A 23660-nucleotide genomic window follows, 5' to 3' on the forward strand; every position below is an offset into this window, starting at 1 on the left:
TTCAGACTGCTTCCTCATACAGTGTAGTTTGGAATCTGGTACCTTTGTTCTCCATTTCATTGCGGTGAAAGCAACTGCTTTTTTGGCAATCTTCAGACAGAATTTGGCTGTCTGCTTATTCAGGCTGGGGGTTGATGGGCTGGATGGATATATATCATAGACTGCAAGAGACCTTTATACCCTTATTGTTACAACTTAAATTTTCAGTGTTAGGGCTGTATGAGGAACAGACAAGTAGCAAAACCCAGGATATACAGAAACAAAGCAGAGTGGAGACTTTTTACCATTGGCATAATTACTGAATTGGGTTAACCAGGCCAGTATATAACAGATGTGATTCAAGTTCCAAATTGAAGCTAGCTATCTGGTGTCTCATTCTTGAAATTTAGATATAAAAAGTTCAAACTTGCCAAGGCGTCTCTAGATGCTGAGATTTCTTTGTCTAACATCGTGAAAAGATGATGTGACATAGTATATCCATGCAGCTTTTTGGGTTGCAAAGTATTACTTTTCACCATAGAGCAAAAATCAGCCTTACATTAGTTTCAAAAGCTGCTTGTGACTTTAGGAATATTCACAAGTATGCAGCAAAATGTATCTGTTTAGGATGTGATATTTTATAGAGGTAAGTACAAGAAACTGAAGTACTGTTCTGCAAAAGATACATATCACTGTATTGCCAACCCCAAGAATCAAAAATTCATGAAATTGGCTTAAATTATGAGATCTAAACAAATTGCTTTTTTATAGACTCTTTGAATTTTTAGGCAGCCCCTTTTTCCCAATTTTGTGTTGAAAATGTGATATTTTCACACTTCAGGAATATCTACACTGCAGTCAGAGCTGTGTCTGCAGCAGGCTAGCTTTGATCAAGTCAGATTGAATAACAATAGTAAAACTGGTGGCATGGATTAGCCACTGAAGCGGATACCTGACATCATGGAACCTGGGCTGCTGCAACTGCACGACTCTTCTTATTTAAGCTGGCTAGCTGCTTTAATGCTGGGTTGAAAATGTGGAATTAATAGGTACAGAAAATTACTTTTGGACTTCTTAATGTCCTGAGTGATGGCATGAAAGGTACTGTATAAAAAATGTGAACCTGAGGAGCTTGTGGTTTTCTGGAGACAAAAGTAGATCGAGTGATGGTTCCAATTTTATGCGCCATTCCCTCTGCTCTAGTCCTCCTCATCTGCCATTTCTACTTAAAATTGTGACAATCTGATCTTTTTGCTGGGGAGAGGTTTGGAAAGTTTGGTCATTGGGTAAGGTGTTTGAGTCAAGGTGGAAAATAGGCTTCACTTTTAGAAGACTTCTAATGGTTATTTTTTAATCTACCTCAAATTAGTTATCTTAAATAACAAATCAGATTTGTTTTTTTCCCTTCCTGTAATATAACACAGTATAGTATAGTGGTTTTTTTATAATGTCGGGTAGCTAATTTTGAAGTAACCTGCTACAAATAATCAGTTCACGGATACTCAGACTTCAGTGCCAGTTCAGGAGTCCATACTTTTTAAAGTTAAGGCTCTGAGTTTATAACTCTGTAACTATAGCCTGTGGAGTTTGTGAACTTTTAAGCCAAAGAGTTTTGGCTCAAGAAACTTAGCAATTATGCAAGCATATCTTCTCATAGTTCACGTTTAGCAACTTAATTCTGGTTCCAACGTTTTTGGAAGCTTAACACATCTCCAACTTATAAATGCCTGGACCAAATATCTCCAGTTCAAAAGACTTGCCTAATCACTATGGTAAAGCCCTTAGGATTTTTCAAGGTCCTTAGATGTTGCTTGCGAGGTGTCCTGGCAGTATTTTCACTAACCACTGCTGACCTTCTGTAACTTGTAAAAGATTGGATCTCCGGTGCAGGAAGGCTGTTCAGGCAACACCTATAGTTCATGTAAGGTTTGTCTCGCTGACAGCTAGGTGCCACAAAGTTCCTCCCTTGAGCTTACTTCTAGATAAAATTTGTATGAGGAATTTATAAATGTGATAGAAAAATTCAGTAGCCCTTCCAAAGTTAAGATGAATAATGGACACTATTAAACCTAATGCTTCTGCTTTACTGAAATATTCCTGCTTGACATTTTTATATATCTCTTTGAAAATACAATGTTTCTTGCATTCTGAAAGTGCTTTCTCTAGAAGACAGATATGTTCTGGGAAGAAATTAAAAAACATTTCAGAAGTTTAGTTTCTTTCAGGAAATTCTTTCCTGTTGAAGTTGAAAATGTGTATGTTTAAACCAAACATTACAATCTTGAAGTTTAAAAATAAACCAAATAAAAATATTTGAAAATTGGTAAACTTGTAGCTGAAGTTAATCAACCAACCATTACAGGCTACAAAACCCAATTTTGCCTTCCTTCACTGTATATGCTGATGTGGAAACTAATGCTGTGCATTGACCGTAAATCCAACCCTCCTCCAGTCCAGTTACTTGCTACAGAACCATAGATGCTATATCTTGCCATCCAACATCCACCAATCCTGAGCCTGAGAATCTCATTTTCCCCTGTACAATTTACGTGTACAGACTGGCTACCCTAGTGTACTTACTTTATTGACCCTACAGATACAAGCCATATACCCCTCTTAGCATCTGTGTATGTACTGGCCGCAGATGACTGTGTCAGTGACCAAAACTGAGACCTTCTTACTTACCTATGGAGGAAAGCCAGAGCAAGCATCGGATGTATTGCATTATTTGTACTCACTAGTTTAAGATGGACCTGTATCTCTGTTAGGTGTATGGTAGGCATGGAGGCTGCCTTAAAGCTGTTTGTTGTATGAGAAAACTAAACTCTTAATTTCTTCATTCTTGGCCCTTCAGAGATTCCAACTTGTTTATGGTTGGAAGTTTTTATAAATCTCAACTACCTTAATTTTAGTGGGAAATGAAAATATGACCACCTGAATAATAGAATTAGAAAACTACACTTTATATGTTGAATGTGCTTATTCAATTATTGTTAACTTCTTAAGCACAATGCTGTGGGCATTACTTTTCTTAGAGAGAGGGATGCTTTGGACCTGGCAATTTAAGAGTTGGCAACTTTTTGATTATTACAGCAATTTTCTACTCCTGAAATGTTTGAATCCTTATGATCGGTATCTTCCCTGTAATATTCCCTTGAGATAGTGGAAGAGGGATATTGTTTATCAAATATTTGTTAAAAACTTTTTTTTTTTAAAGACCGCTAACTAGAATAGATTTTCAAAGTAACCTTTTAAAACTAAGGGTTAAACTTAAGCAAAAAGCAAGTGGTTTTTATGGCATCCTGAAAGATTAGGCTTTTTTACTACTTAAAAAAAAAGAAAAAGAAAAAAAGTGAATGGTCTTTGTCAGCAAGTTAGAATAACTCTGACTTCAGGTAGACTATTTTAACATGCTAAATTTTATAACTGAGATTGTGATATGTATACACAATTTTATTAACACTATGCTGTGTTTAATATGCTGTCATGACAACATTGGCTTTCCTTTTTGCTTTGTAGAATGTGGAGCTGTTCCAAAAAAGAAGGATCCATTAACGCACACGAGTAACTCCCTTCCTCGTTCAAAGACTGTTGCAGTTGCAAAAACTGGATCTACAGGCCTTTCTGGTCCTCATAGAACCCCTAGTTATAGTGGGATATCAACTTTCTCTGTATCTAGACAGGGAGTCAATCCTGCAGCTTCGACACACAAGGTATACCAGAGATGAAAACTCCAGCAGTTATTGGGGCCCTTAATACAAAACCCATGCCAAGCTCTAGTTTTACTAAATGTAGCCTAACCTCACATTAGCAATATTTCAGTTTAGGATGAGATTACTAAATGCACATGTTCAGTTGCTTATGATATTTTAAAAACTAAATTTTTGGTCTTAAACTTTTTGGGCTTGATTTCAGTTCCAAAACTTATTTATAAAAGAAACAAAACAACCCCCCTCCCCCCCAAACTCCAAATCATACTTTATCTTTAAGCCAAGATTGTTTTTAATTGAATTAAAAGGAGTTTCTTTGTGCTCAGATGGTATTTTAAAACTTATTACCCACTAGAGCTAAAAGATACATGGAAATAATTTTACTCCAGAGCCCTAGACGACGACTCTTTTTTTTCCCTGTTCCCCATAAATCATACAGATACAATATCTTGTTTCTTAGCCCTAGTGGTCATGCTTAAAGAAGGCCAATTACATAAACTGCACATGAAGTATAGTAGTAAAAGGTCTATGCCTGTAAGACAAAATGAAATAATTAGAAAGGAAAACAAAGATTAGAGAACAGGAAGAAAAGGACAAGAGACAGAAAACCGGATTAGAAATCTGATGATGGCTTCTGTGCTAGCATGATGTGAAGGGATGAGGGAAGGGGACCCATTGCCAAAGCATTACAAGGGTGGGTCTTGACTTAGTGAAAGTTTGGGACTCTCCACTATTGGTCATTTTATGGTCTTTTTGAATACACACTGGGAAGAATGTCAGTATTCATATGGAAAGTGAATCTAAATAGAATATTTACTAATCCCTATTTTCTAAAAATTAGTATTTAACTTCAATTTTAGAAAAAATAATTACAGCTGCAAGTTCAGATACTCAAGCATAGTGGATACATTTGGCTGGCCCGTGACACCTATATCAAAATGTCTGGCACTTTTTAACATGCTAAGTTTTACAACTGAAATTGTGACCTATATCAACAATTTTATTAACAGTATGCCTTTAAAAACTGTATTTGAGAAGTGTGAACTGATTTTGTGTCTTCTCTTAAGGCTACTTCAAAAAATAGCCGAACAAACAAGCCTTCTACTCCTACAACTGCTGCTCGAAAAAAGAAAGACCTGAAGATATTTAGAAATGTTGATAGTAATCTTGCTAATCTAATTCTGAATGAAATTGTTGACAAGTAAGTCAGACACAAAAAATTGTTTGTATCCAGAAGTCAAATAATTCTGTTGGGATTGTATTTTGAATGAAAAACTAGTACATTTCTTCTTGGGGAAGGAATCAAAACCAGTTAGTAGTTTTATCAAACTTAGGAAATGTACTATCTTTTGAAATTTTATTTTCATGTTGACAGTGAGCTAACTAGTCTTGAGAATGAATAAGTGCCTAGAGATAGCAAAATGTGCAATAGAATGAATTAGCTTCTAATTGGTTCTTTAAAAATGGTTAAATGCATGAAATCAGTCTGCTGCAGTGTGTGGTTTAAAAAAAAAGTATCCCATTGTTAGGCTAATTGATATTCCATTTCTTTGTTAGTGGACCAGCTGTCAAATTTGACGACATAGCTGGGCAAGAGCTGGCTAAACAAGCACTGCAAGAAATTGTTATCCTTCCCTCCCTTAGACCTGAGGTAAGCAACTGAGTATTTTTATCCTGTTTCACTCACTTCCAGCATCCAATAAATATGTTAGTGATGTCATTGTAAAAACAAAAAAATTCTTATGATATACTGAAAAGGAACAGTAAAGAATAGCAAAAAAAGAAAATTTTGCTATACCCCCCCACCTTTCAAAAACAGCCATTAGAAATTGTAACTTTCACAGTTTATATAACCAGTGGTATGAAATGTCCTGAAAATGCGAGAAGGAAGGGTTGGTGGTAATAAACACTAGTCTAGAAATAGTCATAGTTTGAAAAAACGATGGGAAGTTAGCGAGGGAGCAGGCTGTTTCAGAACTAATGCAATGTGGCAATAGCCAGGGCCGGCTCTAGCAATTTCGCTGCCCCAAGCACGGCGGCACACCGTGTGTGTGTGTGGGGGGGCGCTCTGCCACTCGCCGGTCCTGCGGCTTCGGTGGATCTCCTGCAGGCTTCCCTGCAGGGGGTCTGGTGGTCCAAGGGGTCTGGTGGTCCTGCGGCTCCAGTGGACCTCCCGCAGGCATGTCTGCGGATGCTCCACCGGAGCTGCAGGACCAGCGGACCGTCCGCAGGCACGCCTGCTGGAGGTCCACCGGAGCTGCCTGCCGCCCTTCCAGCAACCGGCAGAGCGCCCCCCGCAGCATGCTGTCCCAAGCACGTGCTTGGCGCGCTGGGGCCTGGAGCCGGCCCTGGCAATAGCAAAGAGCTAACTATGTACAGATGTAGTAAGTGGTCGAGGCCAGAATTAGGTAAGTGAAGGAAAGAATTCAAGCAAAATATTATTGGCATTCATTAATGTAAAAGTAAACATTTTGAAAATGAATTTTGGACCTCAACTGCCTGATTGCTTTTTCTTCGTAGAGATACTAGGGTGAAGTTGCATGAAGATGAATCAGCTGGATACACAGTTGAGTGTTTTACCTGCAAAGTAGGATGACTGGTGTCTTGAGAGCATTTTTGTGGAACAAAGTGTTCTGTTGAGGATGAATAGGAAAGTGTTAATGAGAGACTGAAAAGCACTGTACATCATTACAGTTGGTGGTAGTTACATCTGAACTGTGCAAAGAGTTGGATCTTGTGGAACACAAAAGTGGTCTAGCTTCCAAGGCAGACTACACACCAGTGACAGTCAAGCAGTGGCCGGATACACCAGTATATCATGGGGGCTTGAAACATTCTAAGAGAATCAGGCCGTCAACCGTATCAAATGCTGCAATGAAGCTAGAGGATAAATAATATGAGGGAGTCATGGTTTGAGTTCAGGACTCACTGATCACCCTAAAGAGGACTTCATTGCTATGGATCAGGCAGAAGCCAGACAGAAACAAATCAAAGATGCTGTGAACAGTGAAATGATTGAAGATATGAATGTTTTGCTCCACTCTTTTTCTCCATTGTTTTGCTGAGGGGTAAACTAGAAGTGGGGCTGTAGTTGACAATGGGTGCTGGGGAGGGTTGAGAATGTTGGGGGTATGTTTGCCTGACAGTGGTGACTGTGAACAGAGTTGGGTCACTTTTGCTAAGTATAAAGCTGTTTAAGAGAAGTAACATTGAAAACTAGAATGGGGAGGCAAGAAGAGATGAAATAAGTGGGTATGAGGTCCACTAATGAGAGAAAATTTGCTCTGCAAAGATGGAATGCTGGTGATTGGTGTAGGGAGGAATAGCTGCATGAGTTGTGCTCCCTGAGCGGCGGGAATGGAAAGCTGGCTGATGTGATACTGTATGATGGCATGTAGTTTTAGAGTGGATAGATTAAATGGGTAAAAAACACTGACATGAGTGGGAAGGAAAGCAAGAGGAAGGAGCTGAACAGTGTTTGGGCAGAATGTGGAGAGAAGAGGCAAATAAGGGAGATGAGGCTGTAACGATAGCTGGAAGGGCACAAGAGCTGTAGGAACAACAGAGTTAGGAAAGCTTGAATTCAGTGTGTGAAAATGTTTTGTTGTAGGTGACATTGACTCGTATACTGGCACATGATTCAGAGTGGTCATCAAAGTTGAGAGGAAATAGAGGCTGCAATGGGTAGGGGAGGTCAGTATATAAAGGTAATGGAAAAGGAGAACAGACTAAGTGAATTGTTGCTGATCTTTAAAGGAGGAATTCACACTTAAGACCAGACTTGATGCGTTAGAGTATAAATTAGGACTAGCATTAAAAAAAAAAAAATTGGCCCATGCATTTAGTAGATGGGTGCCACATGTTTCTGCAGATGAAATGCACGTAATTCAACCAAAATCACAGTTGGAAATCAAAGCAATGAATAGCTCAAATTAAGAATGCAAATGATGGAAGGACACTTGAAGGACAAAAGAACTGAATGTTCTTTACTAATTAACTGAAGATTGGGACTAGGCAGAGAAAAATAATGTGGATTAAAAATGGTTGGATATTTCTTGTGAAACCTATTGCTTTAGAAAGGGATGGTAGAGAGAGAATTGTGTGTTCAGAGGGCCATTTCAGAGATGGAACAGACTTTCTAAGGCTGTAGGATGGCATTAAATTGGCAGATTAAGTAGAGATAGAAAGCTCCCCCTCCCCATTTTGATTGTATTCCTATTTATATCAAAGTACTAAATGATGTAGCAAACTAAGACTAAAAACTTAATAGCTTTTGGAAAGCATATTAATAGGTTGTAACAGGTTAATTAAGGTATCAATTTTAAAGAATTTATTGAACGTTGTGACAGCAAAAAAACCCCAAAGCTACAAATAGAAATCTAGGATGGAGGGGGATCAGTCCAAATGGTACAGATTTGTGGATAGCTGGTGTGGTGGAGTCCAGCAGTGCCCTAGGGTGGATGGGGTTGTATACCCTGGCAGAGGTGAAAAGGTGTGTTCAGTGCTTTAATTCTTCTGGATATTTTGAGGGCATGGAGGGGAGAATTTCATAGGGCTTCAAATGACTTGGACTTGGAGTTCAAAACTTAAGTCTTCTGCTTACCTTCCCAACCTGGTTATGAAGCTGCAGCTACAACATCCTCTGTCTTCACCAGTCCCCTTCTATTCACACACCATAGCCTCTCACTTAAGTTTGATGCTTTAAATCCAGGCTAGCAGGCCTGGCTGAGGGTAGAGACTGGAGCTTGCATGTTGCTTTTACTCAGGATAGTAACTCAACAGTTTTGCTGTGAGGATGCAGAATAAATGATTTGAGTACTGATTGTCCTCCTGTTACTTACCCCTTAGTGCCCAGAAGGACAGATAAGTTTTCCTACAAGTATGTCATTGTGAAGGAGCAGTTTAGCTTACTGTAGCACAAACAATGATGGGCTATGCTCCCAAAAGTCTTAGCATCACACTTGGGTAAGTATAGCACCAGTGAAGACACAACAACTCCGGATATGGCATTGCAGTTTAGCTACTCAAACCTGGGCCAGGCTAACTTGAGTGCCAGTTTCCTGATTTAACACTGCATTGAAGACCTACCTTTACTATAAGAGCTATAGGGAGACAAGGGCTCAAGCCATTCCCTCTCTAGCAGCAGCCATTGGGCTAAAAAGCAGAATTGGGATAGTGTAAGGTTCCGTATTCGCTGAGGAGTCAGCCAGGCATTTAGTTTGGCACTCTCCATTACTCCCACCCATATGAACTTGGTTTGAAGTCTTTGATCATTCTTTCAAAAGATAGGCTCCAATCTGAGGCTATTTTGTTACAAGGGCAGCAGTTTCAAACAAATGATTAAGTTTTTAGAGGTGTCTTTGGAGGGTAAATTAGATCTTGTGAAGAAGAGGGTAAGAGTAAGGCCAGGTTGGTTAATTGGTGATTCTTAATGCTAGCAGGCCTTGGAATGGATTTTAGGATTTTATTTAGCATGTTATAAGAAATTGAACAGATTATGTGTATCTGTAGTCCTTCTAAAACGTAAATTGTTAATGATAGGAGCCAGCAAGAACTGAGACAAGAACTCTCTTTTGACCATGTAGCTGCAGCTTCCCTAAACTTTCAAATGTCTCCATCAAACAATTTGTTCTGGTATCAGTGAAAAATGGGGTTAAGGCCACAGTCACCTTAGCTGTTAACAGACTGTATCTCCCAGTTCAATTCCATTTTCAGCAAGTACAGGAACTGTAGACCCACCTACTGAAATAATTTTTAATAAGAGTGGCAGGTGAAAAAAGAGCTGTAATGGCGGTTGATACAAAATGGTAATAGTGAGCTATTCAGCACAGCTTGTTCAGGAGAGGAAGCTCAATGTGCTTAAGGTTTTGTGTTTTTTCTGAATTAATAGTAGTCTTCAAAAAGTAATATTAAGAAATAGCAACACTGACCTTGCCTCTCAACTTTTTTTCTTATTTTTGTTATATTAAATGATTTAAGTCCTTCTCTACCTACACACGCTAATGTAACGTAGGTACAGCTTTACCAGTGCTAGCAACAGAAGAGATGATAATACAGACGGGCTGCTAGTATTTTTTATTTATTTTTTTTTAATTTTTTTTTAATTTTGAGCAAACAGTTTAAATATGCTGGTAAAAATACCTGAAGTTAATCTACACTAGCACTCCAACCAGTGGAAGAGCCGATGTGAGATCTGTAGTGGGGGAATTCCCTGAAATTCAGTGTAAATATAGCCTGAGGCACTTTTTCATGTTTGTGACCAATGAGGCTCTATTTCTGTTAGGATCTTTCTTAACTGGAAACCAGAGCAAAGAAAAAAAGGTTTTCTTTCTAGTCTCCCATTCTTGGGTTGCCTGACCCCTTGTTTATCCCTCTGTTATTCTAAATCTTTCCTGTTTTGTCCTCCTCTCCACTCCCTTATTCTCTTGGGGCTTGTCTATAGCACGGCAAAGGGGTGTCATTTGCAGAGCATTCTAATGTGTTGTGCTCTAACTGCCATGTAGACCGTGTTGATGCGTTCTGAAGGGTAACTAGTTCTCGTTAATGTAAATGTAAACGCAAACTAAGTACCTAGCAGAGTCTACACAGGGCACTTAAAGTACAGCATGTTAGCGCACTTTACAAATTATGCCCCTGTGGCATGCGTTGCTGACGCTTTCTAGAAAAGGATTTTAGTCTCACCCTTTGCTCCTCACAGCTTTTCCAATACCAGTCCATTCTTTGTTTTCATCCATGACTTCATATGCAAATTTCCTCTTTCTGTCCACTCACTTCACTAACCCCTCTACGTGCAAGGACCAAAACCTTGAAACTTTCTTCTTAAATGTTCATTTGAGAAACCAGCATCTCGCCCTCCCTCTGGAGGTGTTAATGCCCCAGTCAGTAGGCCCAACTTCACATCCCTGCCTACCACTCTTGAACCATGGTAGGGAGGATGGCAATACCTCATAGGCTGGTAGCTCTCCGAGCACCACAAAATTTCTGACCATGTCTGGCTTAAACTCAGCCAGAGAATACTGAGTGTTTGGGTTAAGTGTTTAAAACTACTAATTTCTGCAAGCTTGAATATGGCACAAGAAATTCTAAGTATGTAGTTTCTTTTCTCCTTTCTCCTTAACCAGAGGCAAAATAACTTAGTCAGTGTAAATTAGGGAAGTTGTTCTGAGTTTTAAGGGTTAATAAAAATTTATAGGAATTCCAATAATCATTGAATCTCTAAATCTCTTACATTTCACAGTTTGATACTTAAATCTGAAATTTCTTGGTGTTGTAACCATGGGGGTCCCAACCCAAAAGCAGATGTGTGGGGAGGAGGGGGAAAGGGTTACAAAGCTATTTTAGGGGGTCATGGTACTGCCACCCTTACTTCTGAACTGCTTGCTGGTAGCAGCACTGCCTTCAGAGCTGGGTTCCTGGCCAGCAGCTGCAGAGCTTCCTGCAGTCAGGGGAGGTTCCCAGAGGTGGGTGTGACCTGGCCTCAGGAGCAGCCGGTGCAGGGAAAGAGAGAGTCCCCATTCCTCTCCAGCCTGGCCAGGACTAGCAGCTGGAGTCCAGCCCATGGTAAGAGCATCCATCCAGGGTGCCCCCAGCCCTGGCCTGCCCCTCCCTGGCTCCAGGTCCAGCATTCACAAGTTAAAGGGACCTTGGTGGGGTTTGTGTATGTGTTAGCTGTAACTATTTCTACATTTTTGTTTTTATATTTTCCAAAGCACAATTGTACTTTGGCTTAACTTTTTTCATACCTTGTTTTGTAATTTTTGTCTTGTTCACCATGAAGTCTCTATCTTTTAAGAAAGGATGTCTTTTTATCATATCTTCAGGATTGTAGTGAGCCCTGAAATATTTTACTGAGTACAGTATGTTTCATTATGGAAAATGGAGAAATAATATTTAAGGAACTAAAATGCTATATTCTAGAAAACTACTGATTTTTTTTAATAGAATCTCATGCTTAGTTGCAATATTTGTAACCCTGCAAAGGCGTTTACTCTAATGCAGTATCTCTCTCAGTTATTTACAGGACTTAGAGCTCCTCCACGTGGATTGCTGCTGTTTGGACCACCAGGAAATGGGAAGACTATGTTGGTGAGAAAATTACTATGCCTTACTTGGTGGAACTCTAGATATAAGCTATTCTTAGAAATTTTTGTGTTTTTTCTTGTCTGTGAAATTGAGAAATCCTCCACAGGGATCTCCTAAATTGCACTGTTGTGATCCAGTGCTATTTAGTAACAGTTCTGTATTTTTGTTTAATAGATGTCGTTTACAAGTAACTAATTTCTTTCTAAGAAATTCCTTTCACTGAAGAAAGTGAGCTTTTGTGTACTGAATGACCTACCTCATTCAGCGCAGGGGCTGAATAATATGCAGTGAATGAGATTGGGAAATGTATTTGGTGGGTATTATTGTCTAACGTAAACTGTATACTATTACATTTCTTGCATATGCAACGTGGCTGAGCTAACAAATGTGGAACCTTTACTCCTGAATTTTCTGATGTTTCAGATTTTTTAAGACTGTAATTTAACACTGTTGTATAAGAATGGAAAAAAATCCATAAATGACAGGTTGATTTAAATGACCACTACTCCAGAAGCAATGCTATCCTACTGGACTACACCTATTAAAATTTTCTACCATGAGATCATATCTTATATAATTTAATTTGATAAAATCTGTGTATTAAAAAAAAGCCTACTCTATTATAAATATAGAACAGAATTTTATTCTAAAAATAAAATATATTTTAAAATGAAGATTAAAATGTATAACTTTCATCTTAAGATCCTAGATTCACTTTTTTAAATGAAAGCAATATGTAATTTTTTTTATGCCTAAGAACGAGGCAGTCTGCTTAGCATAATATTCAGTTGGCCACTGAACTAAATTTTAAAATTGTATATAAAAACGAATTCTCAACCACTAACTCAATGTTTGACTAATGCATTCCATGGAATAAAATATAGAGACTGGCTCTGTACTGACCAGGTGTAATACTTCAGTTTCCTGGTCATAAGTCTTCCTTTTATCTCTGTATGATGAAAGTACAACTGATAGGAGGGAAGGAAGGAAGATGGTCTCCCTCTCCTCGCCACTTCCCTTACTGGGAACGTTCACTGAGAAGTGGCTTTTCTCCCCTTCATAGTTTTCCTCTGAAGATTGCTTCTCTTGCTACGTAGGTGAGAGAAAAATGTAATTTAAAATAAACTAGTGAAACTTCATCCAATTAATATCCCAAATGAGTTAAAAATTAAATATATGGGTATCTGTACTTCTTAAAGGTGTAAAGGCTAAATTGAGTTAGTCATGACAATTGCACACTCTTAGTATATTTTCTGAGTACAACAGATTTGAATTGCGATGGTGGATTAGACCATTTGTCCAACTAGCACCTATCCAAAAGTGGTCTGTGTAGAAGCTTCAGAGAAACGTTGCCTGACTAAAGTTTCTTCGTGCTCTTTCAAGTAGAGTGACTTATGTGTCCTGAATGAATCACAAGAGTTGATACATGCTTGTAGTGCATCAGTTTCTGAAATGTCTAGATGCACAAACTGTCACAAAACAATTCCTCTAACTAGGACTCATAGAATCATAGACTTTAAGATCAGAAGGGACCATTATGATCATCTAGTCTGACCTCCTGCACAATGTAGGCCACAGAATCTCACCCACCCATTCCTGTATCAAACCCTTAACCTATGTCAGAGCTACTGAAGTCCTCAAAATCGTGGTTTAAAGACTTCAAGGTGTAGAGAATCCTCCAGCAAGTGACCTGTGCCCCACGCTGCAGAGGAAGGCGAAAAACCCACAGGGCCTCTGCCAATCTGCCCTGGAGGAAAATTCCTTACCAACCCCAAATATGGCAATAAGCTAAACCCTGAGCATGTGGGCAAGACTCACCAGACAGACACCCAGGAAAGAATTCTCTGTAGTAACTCCGATCCCACCCTATCTAACATCCCATCACAGGCCATTTGGCATATTTACCGCTAATAGTCAAAGATCAATTAATTGCCAAAATTAGACTATCCCATCATACCATCCCCTCCATAAACTTATCAAGCTTTGTCTTGAAGCCAGGTACGTCTTTTGCCTCCACTGCTCCCCTTGGAAGGCTGTCTCCAACTTCCCTTTCTTCAGGAAATTATACCTTAGTGCAGTGGTCACCAACTGGTAGATCGCGATCAACTGGTCAATTGTGGATCCTCTGACAGTTTATCTCAGTCTAAAGTTGCCAACCCTTCTGCAGCCAAACCATGAGATCAGCCACTAATGGTGCGGTAGCGCAGTGGAGCTAAGGCAGGCTCCCTGCCTGCCCTGACCCCACGCTGCTCCTGGAAGGAGGCGAGGCAAGGGGTCTTTGCATGTTGCCCTTGCCTGCAGGCACCACCTCGCAGCTCCTATTGGCCATGGTTCTCCATTCCCAGCCAGCAGGAGCTGCAGTGGCAGTGCCTGCAGGTGAGGGCAGTGTGTAGAGACCCCTTGCCCCTCCCCCCCCCCAGGAGCTGCTGTTGGACATGCCAACCGCTTCTGGGAGCATTCTGGGGCCAGGGCAGGAAGGGAGCCTGCCTTAGCCATGCTGCACTGCTCCCTAGGAGCTGCCTGAGTTAAGCGACACCTGGCTGGGGCCTGGACCCCTCTCACACCCTTGCCACAGCCCTGAACTCCCTCCAGCACCCCAGCCCCCAGCCCTGAGCCCCTTGCATCCCAACCCTTTACCAGAGCCTGCACCCCACAGACCCTCCGGCACCTCAACCCCCTGCCCCAGCCTTCTCTCAGAGCCTGCACCCCAACCCACTGCCTGAGCCTCCTCCCAGACCCAGCACCCCACATCCCCTCCTGCACCCCAGTCTCCTGCTTGAGCCCCCTCCTGGAGCTGCCCCCTCCTGCACCCCAACCTCTTGCCCCAGCCCTGAGCCCTCTCTTGCACCCAAACTCCCTCCCAGAGACCACACCCCAAACCTCCTCCTGCACCCTAATCCCTTTTCCAGCCTGGTGAAAGTGAGTGAGGGTGGGGGGAGAGAGGGAGGGGGAATAGACTGAGCAGTGCAGGGCCTTGGATAAGGGATAGGGGCATGGCCTTGGAAGGGGCGGGGCAAGGGTGTTTGAGTTTGTGTGATTTCTACATTTTCTTTGAGGTAGATCCTGGGTTGCACTTAAATTGGAAAAGTGATCTTGTGCTTAAAAAGGTTGGAGACCCCTGCCTTAGTACATATGCTTTAGTTTGGTTTTAGTTACTGAATCATCTAGTTAAAGTTTCATCTTATAACATCTCGAAGAAACTGGGCAAAAACAATCCTAATTCTCTAGGAATAGTACCAATTTGAGCAACCAATATATGTATTACCTAAGCTGTCAAGTTTCCCTCTAGTAGTATTTATGACTACTTAACTGATTTATCAGAGATTCACAAATTGTTCATGAGGCATACTGATTTTTAGATCCTATACAAGATCCTGGTTTAGCTAAGTTATGTTGCATCATATTCTGTTTTTCTTCATATAATATACTTATTGTCTTGTCAAGTTTATTTTAAATCCTAAAATGCAGTGGAGCTCTTCAACTTGCCTACCATTAAGAAGGGATTTACTGTTTTTCAGGCCAAAGCAGTTGCTGCAGAATCGAATGCAACCTTCTTTAACATAAGTGCTGCAAGCCTAACTTCAAAATATGTAAGTAATAGTTGCTAATGGTTTTGGTTTCTTAATGCTAATACATTAGGATCTTGACTGTCTGACAGACTTGTAGGGCTAATACGTTGATATTTATGATGAAGGGGCATCCTATGCCGTGGGCGGGTGCTGCCTTAGTCCGTTAACCTTGTTAAGCCAAAACCCTCCACGTGTCCGCAGATAATACACTTTTCAGTACAATGCATTTGATACTAACAAAAACAAAATAGTAGTTTCCAAAATTGTCCCCTCATTATTGAGCAAACTCCTGCACTCCCTTGGAAATATTTTTATTTAAATATAAAGGCTGTGATTTTCAAGAGAGCCCAACTTGCTTTGAATTTCATTGTGATTTAGGCGCCTAACTCGTTACACTCCTTTAATATGTCCAGCCAGAATCATTAGTGAAGTTTTCATATTTTTCTGTGTGTGAGGGGAAAAAAGGCAGTGTGCGTCACCACTTAGTGCTGAATTAGTGGTTTGCTTATCTATGGTATGGGAATGGGTCATGCAAAGCTTGTGTTTCTGAACAGTTGCTTATTGACTTTTTGTAATATTTGTTTTGAAAAATGCTTGACCTGTTTAGGTAGGTGAGGGGGAGAAACTAGTGCGTGCTCTTTTTGCAGTAGCCAGAGAACTTCAGCCATCTATAATTTTTATAGGTAAGACCTTAATGTTTGGCTATTAACATCTGTATATATATTTTTGCAAAATAAAATATTTTTAAACTAAAGTGCTCTCTGTTTGAGGCTCACTTGTCCCAGTAATAATGCAAGACATAACAAGATAAGGGGATCTCTCTGCATCAGTGACTACCTGCTCCTTAATTGGTATTTCATTTGGGGAGTATGTTTCACTTGAGCATGTTCCACATTCTGCCCTAGTATCCAGTAACCTAGGAAAAGCTTAATTAACAAAAGAATTGTCCTATGATAACCTTGCATGCAAAGATTCTATTTTAGTGCATTTTTGTGTATGACCTGCAGTACAGAGCTATGAAAATGTTTTGCATTTATTTTCTCATCCTATTTGGAAACTTGGGGTTTATTACGCACAGATGACAGAATGCATACAATATTCCTGTCCTGTCAGATGATGTCAAATTGGTGATCCTTTACTGATGTCACTGGGCCTTGCACTTTTAACACCTATACAAATACATTTTTTAAACTTTGGCAAAGTTTGTCTGCCTCCTGAAGAATAAAGATAAGACCTCTTTTATTGGAGCCACACACTAGCAAAATATTAGTTGAATTAAAACCTTGATATTTAGCTATCTGACTGGCTGAAACTTTAAAACCAAGACTTTTTTTCTTTTTAGATGAAGTTGATAGCCTTTTATGCGAAAGAAGAGAAGGTGAACATGATGCTAGTAGGCGTCTAAAAACAGAATTTTTAATAGAATTTGATGGCGTAAGTATCAGTATTACAGTATTGTTGGTTGTTACTTAAATTAGTTAATACAGTGATGGGTGCCAATGAAAGCTGCTAATGATACCTTCATGGGGTTATGGTCCACCCATTAAAAATCCTCTCCTTTTATTTTCTTGAACAGCAATAAAAATATTTCTTAGCAAACATCTTCTTCCTTTTGCCCAGTTCAGTCTCTGAGCAGGGAGGATGATGATAGAGACTTGGGGAGGTGCTGTGGGTGGACTGCAGTATTTCATGGTTTGGGAAGAAAAGATGGGTAAGTGGTGGGAGTAACGGCAGAGAAGCTATGAGGGAAGGAATTCATTTCTTGGGCAGGAGGAAGGCTATTGCATAATTATCTACTTACATTTTCTTGCATCTTCCTTTGAAATATTTGGCACTGGCCACTATCAGTCAGGGGACTAGACTAGACTAGATTGATCATTGGTCTGATCTATTATAGAAGTCCCTGAGTTGTTTTAGACCTACATTTCAATTTTCCTCTCCTCTATAGGTTTCAGTGTAGTTTCACTGCCCTGAGTGGCAGTAAAATTTGACTTTGTTTAAAACATTAAAGATAGTAAAGTAAGTCAGTTTACTTTTTAATTTTGAGCACTCGCAGTATCAAAATTCTCCAGGACCATATGTTCTAATTGCGAATCATGGCACTTATTTTGGCCACCAGATGCTGCTATGGAAAACTGAGATGGCGTTTAAATAGTTTTTGTGTGTGTTTGTTTTTTTTAACACAAACTAGGCAGAAAATAATGTGGATAACATAAAGCCAACGCACACACAAACATGAACATTTTAGTATCAACATCCAGTCAGTGCACTTTGATGTTTTTACAGTTTATTGCATTGTTTCTTAGTTTTCAATTTACGTTAATCTTGCTTTACAACGTTATAGGTACAGTCTTCCGGAGAGGACAGAATACTTGTAATGGGGGCAACTAACAGGCCACAGGAGCTGGATGATGCTGTTCTCAGGTACCTAAATTATGCCCCTTTTAAGATGTATTCAAGGACAGTTGTACTTAAATTCAGGGCTGTCTCTACCCATATGCAAAGTACGCAGCTGCATAAGTCACCAGGAAATTTGGGGCACCACATTTCCTGATGCCCTGCGCAGCTGCATGCTTGTCCAGCCCCTGCTCCACCTCTTCCCCCATGGGCATGCCTCTTCCCGCTCCTGCACCACCCCTTCCCCAAAGCCCCCACTCCTGCTCTGCCTCTTCCCACCCCTGCTCCTCCCCAGCCTTGTCCTCACTGCCTCCCCGCCCCCGGAGGACTGCTGCACTCACCGCACGATAAGTGGAGTGAACCTGGCCCCAGCCTGCTCCACTCCCCTGGCTCCTAGCTTTGCCGCTGGTGAATGCTGGAGTGGGAGGCTGTGTAGGGCACCAAAATGGCTAGGGACGGCCCTGCTTAAATTAGTTCCTATTATAAAATACAAGCTTCACAGTTAAGTATGTTGCACGTTTCCAATTGTATTGGACTGAAATTTGCTAGAGTTGTTGGGTGGTAAATATTAACAAAATACTCAATGCTTATTTTAAAGAAGAGCCTCAGCATTCCTTTTTGAGTTACTTGTGCCTTTAGTGCCATCAGTTTGGAATGGTCTTGAACAGATACACTCCTAGATCCTCTCATGTCACTCATCTCTTCCATTCTTTTGGGTCTAGGGGTAAACTGAGGGGAACATCTCTTTTATAGACACTTCTACATAGAAGCAGCGCTGAATTTGTCTTTTGAACATTAGAAGCATGGTATCCTCAATAGGAATTAGGAGGCCTTGTTTCAGATTCTTGAGAAACCTTTACAGTGGTTCTCAAGTTTTTCTTCTCATGGACCACTTGAAAATTGCTGAGGGTCTCGGTAGACCACTTAATGATCTTTCCAAATGTTGTTTGTACCGTTAGCTAACTATTGTAAAGCGTTTTGGATAAAAGCGCTATATATAAATATTTGTTTTTGTTCTACAAATAAAAGCACACAATTCATATTTTAATATCAGTAGTCTTAACTTTCTAATGTGATGGATGTGCCCTCTCCCCCACCACGACAGCCTCCAAAGAAGGGTTTGGAAGGAAGGAGGTGTTTCTCCTGGGCCACAGAGCTGGGAAAGAAGGCTGTGTCTCACTGCAGCCCTGGAGCTGGGGAAAGTTGCCTTTTTCTCTGGCTGCTGCAGCAGTGCACATCCCAAATTCCTCCCACCCCGTCTTCTCATCCCACTGCTCCCTCCTTCCCCCCCACAAGCCCACCACCTCACCTTACATGTGCATCTTCTTCAGGGTCCAGGCACCTAATTAGTGGAGCTATGGCTGCACTACTCCACTAATTAGATGAGTGGCTCTTCATTCTCTTGTGTGCAGCTGCCCAGGCACGAACCTTAGAGGGAACTATCCACGGACCACTTGGATGGAGCTCGCAGACCAAGTCTGTGGACCACAGTTTGGGAACCTCTGCTTTGTAACATGGCCTCTCCCACTTACACCTCTCTTATGCTATACCGAGGAATGCAGATTTGACTTCACTGGCTCCCTACAAATTACTCTGAACATGAATTACATTCTTCAACATTTTCAAAGACTCCAAAGATTCTGGACAATACGAGAACATGTTAAAAATGATGTTCTATTCATTCTGACACTGATGGTTGTAGGGATAGACGTTACCAGCTTGGGCTGGAGAGTCTGATCTGAAGTATCTGACTATGCAGAGTCATTGGAATCCTTGTAGGGAGATGTTATCCATGAACATGTTAAGAGCTACAGGCAAGTCCAGTATTTTCTTCCGTAAGAGTTTCATTAGGGCTAAGGTAGCATCAATGGCATGTCCATAATGTTTGTATCTTTAAAATCTGCAGGGCTACTACCTGGAGTTTCGTTCAGACCTTATGTATCACCCCACACTCAATTTGGCCCTCAGCCTACCTTCCTAAACGGTTGTACTTCTTGTTAGTCTCCCACAAGTGAGAATATGCATATACCGTACTGATCAAGAGATTTCTCACTGATGGTAAAAGAGTGGGCAAAATTCAATCTGGATAGTGCAAACCATACCTTCCTGTACTAGGATAAGCTTCTAGATAAATCAAATATTAATAACCTGTTGGGGTTCAGGCTATGTAAAGTTTTTCCATTATTTAGAAAACGGACATAATGCAAAAGCTACAAATGTCAAGTACAACTATTTGCATACTACAACATCATGGAAGGTGTATCAAAAATTCCCCTTATTCTCCAAGTGCCATCCTCATGGGAACAGCTGCCACAAGACCCAAGTAAACCTTGCTTTAATGCACCTACCTTTGTGAGGAGCTAAAAGAAACAATCATGGCACTAAAATAATATATCAAGTTAAATTACATACCTTCTCTGATGCCAGACGTTCTTTTTGCTTCTTATCTAGCTACATCCTGGACTGTCTCAGTCAAGGGGCAAGGATTTCAGATTTGCTATTCCCTATCTAAGTTTGTTTTCTTTAGTTAATTACTATAGGTAACAAAAAATATTAGTGTTGGTGGCATGGGCATGAAATGTGTACTTTATCAAATGTCAGCTTTTACTAACTAGTTCTTCTGAAATATTAAAATGTTACTTTGTTTTCAGACGATTCACCAAACGGGTGTATGTATCTTTACCAAATGAAGAGGTAAGTGCGTGGCTTGTGTGCATTTCTTTCTGCGAGTTCTTAAAAACCTGTTTTATAGGAAAAACAAGAAAATATATTATAGAACCTTGTTAATGTGCCCTAATGATCGGTAGACTTATTGCAAATTGCTGAATTTTGTGACTTACCAGTGTCTGCTAATTCACTTTGGCCAGTATGGTAAGTTTATGCCACTTAGGTGAATATTCAAGTTCTTATATTCTGATGTACTTACTATAATCAAATCTGCTAGTAGCCGCTTCCTCCTTCTGGGCAGCTGTTTGTTGTATAGGCTGTGTAGTGATTAAGCAGACAAGGACATGTTTTGATATGCCTAGAATACTGCAACAGCAGGTGTGTTTGTTTTGTCATGAAATTACTTCATGCAAAAGATTAAAAAAATTGTGTGGCCTAATTTTAGCAGTTCTTCAACACTAAAACAAAAAACTATTAGCACTGTTCGCTATCTTAGCAGCAGCAGAAGCGTCTCTGATCAAGATTGTAGTTTAGTTGTCATGATTGTACAGTGCCTGGCTGGAACCAATGGGGCCCTCAATTTCATGATTACTAAATCCATATGACCTTTTAAAGTATTGACATGTACACCATAGTCAAAAGTACTGCTAATGTCATAGGCTTCTGAATTCACAGAAACATTCCATATATTTTTGTTTTATATCTTCTAATAGCTTTTATCGTAAATAAATAAATATTTTTTTTGGTACGTGAACTTACAACTGATAAATGCTTCTTTTCAGACGAGATTGATTTTATTAAAAAATCTTTTAAGCAAGCAAGGAAGTCCATTGACCCAAAAAGAGCTGGCACAACTAGCCAGGTAAGTACTTTGATAGTTCTGCTAACAATATTGCTGGTCCACAACATTCATATCAACTGCTCTGTCAGTTACATTTAGAACTAATGCTAGTTATCAGGAACACTGAAATTGTAACCTTGCCTGTAGAAAAATAGGGCTGGAAGGGACATCAAGAGATGATCATCTAGTCCAGCCCTCTGCGCTGAGGCAAGACCACGTATAGCTAGACCTAGACCATCCCTGACATGTTTGTCTAACCTGTTATTAAAAACCTCCAATGATGAGGATTTCACAACTTCCCTTGGAAGCCTATTCCCATGCTCAGCTATCCTTATAGTTAGAAAGATTTTCCTAATATCTAATGTAAATCTCCCTTGCCACATATTAAGCAGATTTTCTTGTTCTACCTTTGAATGTGGAGAACAGTTGATCACCATCCTCTTTTTATAATAGCTTTAACATTTTTGCTGACTGTTCTGTTCCTCCCCTCAGTGTTTTCTCAAGACTGTACATGCCAGTTTTTTAACCTTGCCTCATAGGTCGTGTTTTCTAAACCTTTGATCATTTTTGTTGCATTCCTCTGGATACTCCCTCCAATTTATCTATTTATTTCTTAAAATGTGGCATCACTGGATACAGTATTCCAGATGAGGCCTCACCAGTGCTGATTAGAGCGAGACAATTACTTCCCATGTATTATGTATTCGATGCTACTGTTAATACACTTCACTTCAGAATGATATGAGCCTTTTCCACAACTTCATCACATTGTTGTCTTGTATTCAGTTTGTTCCATTTTAATCCTCAGATCCTTTTCAGCAGTACTATCACTCTAGCCAGTCTTTTCCCATTTTGTAGGTGTGCATTTAATTTTTCTTCCTAAATGAAGTACTTTCCACTTGTCTCTATTGAATTTCATCTTGTTGATTTCAGACCAACTCTCTAATTTATCAGTCATTTTGAATTCGAATCCTGTCCTTCAAACTGCATGCAACCCCTCCCATCTTGCTGTCATCTGCAAATTTTATAAGCATATTTTTCACTCATTAGCCAAGTCATTGATTAAAATATTAAATAGTAAGGACCCAGACCAGACCCCCAGTGGAACCCCACCAACATCTACCAATAAAAATCTAATCCTTCCAAGCCTACTTATAAACCCTCGTATCCTCTAGGTACTTAAAAATATAATTAATAATGTGTTCCAGTATCTTTCTGGGTATTCAAATTGGGCTGATTGGTTGCTAGTTTCCCATATCCTCTTTGTTCCCCTTTTTGAAAACAAGTACTGCATTTGCCCTTTTCCACCTATCCTCCAGGAGTTCTCAGGGATAATAGCTGGTAGTTCCAAGACTGGTTCAACTAGTTCCTTAAGTAGGGTAAATTTCATCAGGTCTTGCTGACTTCAGTACAGCGAACTTATCTAAATATCCTGTAACCTGTTCCTTCCTTATTTTGGCCTGTGTTTCTTCCCCTTTGGTAACGTTAACTGATATTAAATAACTGGTCACAATTTACCTTTTTAGTGAAGACCGATGCAAAATAGGTGTTTAACACCTCAGCTTTCTTGAACCTTGTCCATTATTAGCTCTTCTTCCCTGCTCAATAGAGGACCTACACTTTTCCTTCATCATTCATTTGTTTATAATATACTTCTAGAACCTCTTATGTCCCTTTCTAGATGTAACATGTTGAGAATGAATTGCACACATTTTGGAAGTTATGAAAAACACCATTTTTTCCCCGTCAGTCTGTGTAAGAGAGTACTGTTCACACTGTTTTCTCACCACCTAGATCTGCTGTTGAAATATGCTGATCAGCACTGTGCCTGGGGCAGGGAGACAGGAAACAAAGGCAAGCTCCTTCCCACCCAACCTCTAAGCAAGCCCAGTCTTTCCCAGCTGACTAAAGAGATCACCTGTTCTACATTTTGTGTGCATTTCAGGTTGAAAACAAATCTCGTTGGTTTTTGTTTTGCTTTTTCCTGACTTTGTGCATTTTTGGAGTTGGCAATTCTGAAATTTTAAGCATGGAATAGCAAGGATTCCATAAGTGTAAAGCCTTTCCAATATTTTTGCTGTTTGGTATTTTTAATGCAAAATTTAAAATCTTAAGTACTTGAGCTTTCCATTGTGAAAATTCTTATGGATCACACAATACTACTATGTGCTCATCCTCTGGATGTTAGGTACCCCATTATGAATGCTATTTAGGAGGTAAAGAAGGGAGAGGGAAATAAGAAATGTTTCTCTCTCCTGTTACACTTCTGAAATACTAAAGAATCTACTTGGTAGATCATGGAGGAGGAAAACTGAGTGAGGTGTCATTTATTTTTGTGTGTGTTTGAGGGGCGCATGCACATGTGTTCAGCGGGGTTAGTATGCATCAGCCATTTTGAATCTGCAATATCACATA

The 23660-nt window shown here is 40.0% G+C and overlaps 1 protein-coding gene across 5 annotated transcripts in view; it reads left to right on the forward strand.

The window, feature by feature from the left end:
• Nucleotides 1-23660, forward strand: part of SPAST (spastin) — a 56449-nt gene that overhangs the window by 22000 nt on the left and 10789 nt on the right. For 4 of the 5 annotated variants that reach the window (XM_030557053.1, XM_030557052.1, XM_030557050.1 and 1 more), the window contains 10 exons: nucleotides 3499-3692; nucleotides 4757-4890; nucleotides 5247-5340; nucleotides 11700-11774; nucleotides 15290-15361; nucleotides 15948-16023; nucleotides 16683-16774; nucleotides 17685-17764; nucleotides 20389-20431; nucleotides 21187-21266. In XM_030557053.1, the coding sequence (XP_030412913.1) occupies nucleotides 3499-3692; nucleotides 4757-4890; nucleotides 5247-5340; nucleotides 11700-11774; nucleotides 15290-15361; nucleotides 15948-16023; nucleotides 16683-16774; nucleotides 17685-17764; nucleotides 20389-20431; nucleotides 21187-21266 (940 nt within the window). Of the gene's footprint in view, nucleotides 1-3498; nucleotides 3693-4756; nucleotides 4891-5246; nucleotides 5341-11699; nucleotides 11775-15289; nucleotides 15362-15947; nucleotides 16024-16682; nucleotides 16775-17684; nucleotides 17765-20388; nucleotides 20432-21186; nucleotides 21267-23039; nucleotides 23100-23660 lie in introns of all 5 variants that reach the window. The other variant, XM_030557054.1, reaches the window with a different exon arrangement.

Source organism: Gopherus evgoodei, chromosome 3, assembly GCF_007399415.2.
Source record: "Gopherus evgoodei ecotype Sinaloan lineage chromosome 3, rGopEvg1_v1.p, whole genome shotgun sequence".
Classification (NCBI taxonomy): Eukaryota; Metazoa; Chordata; order Testudines; family Testudinidae; genus Gopherus; species Gopherus evgoodei.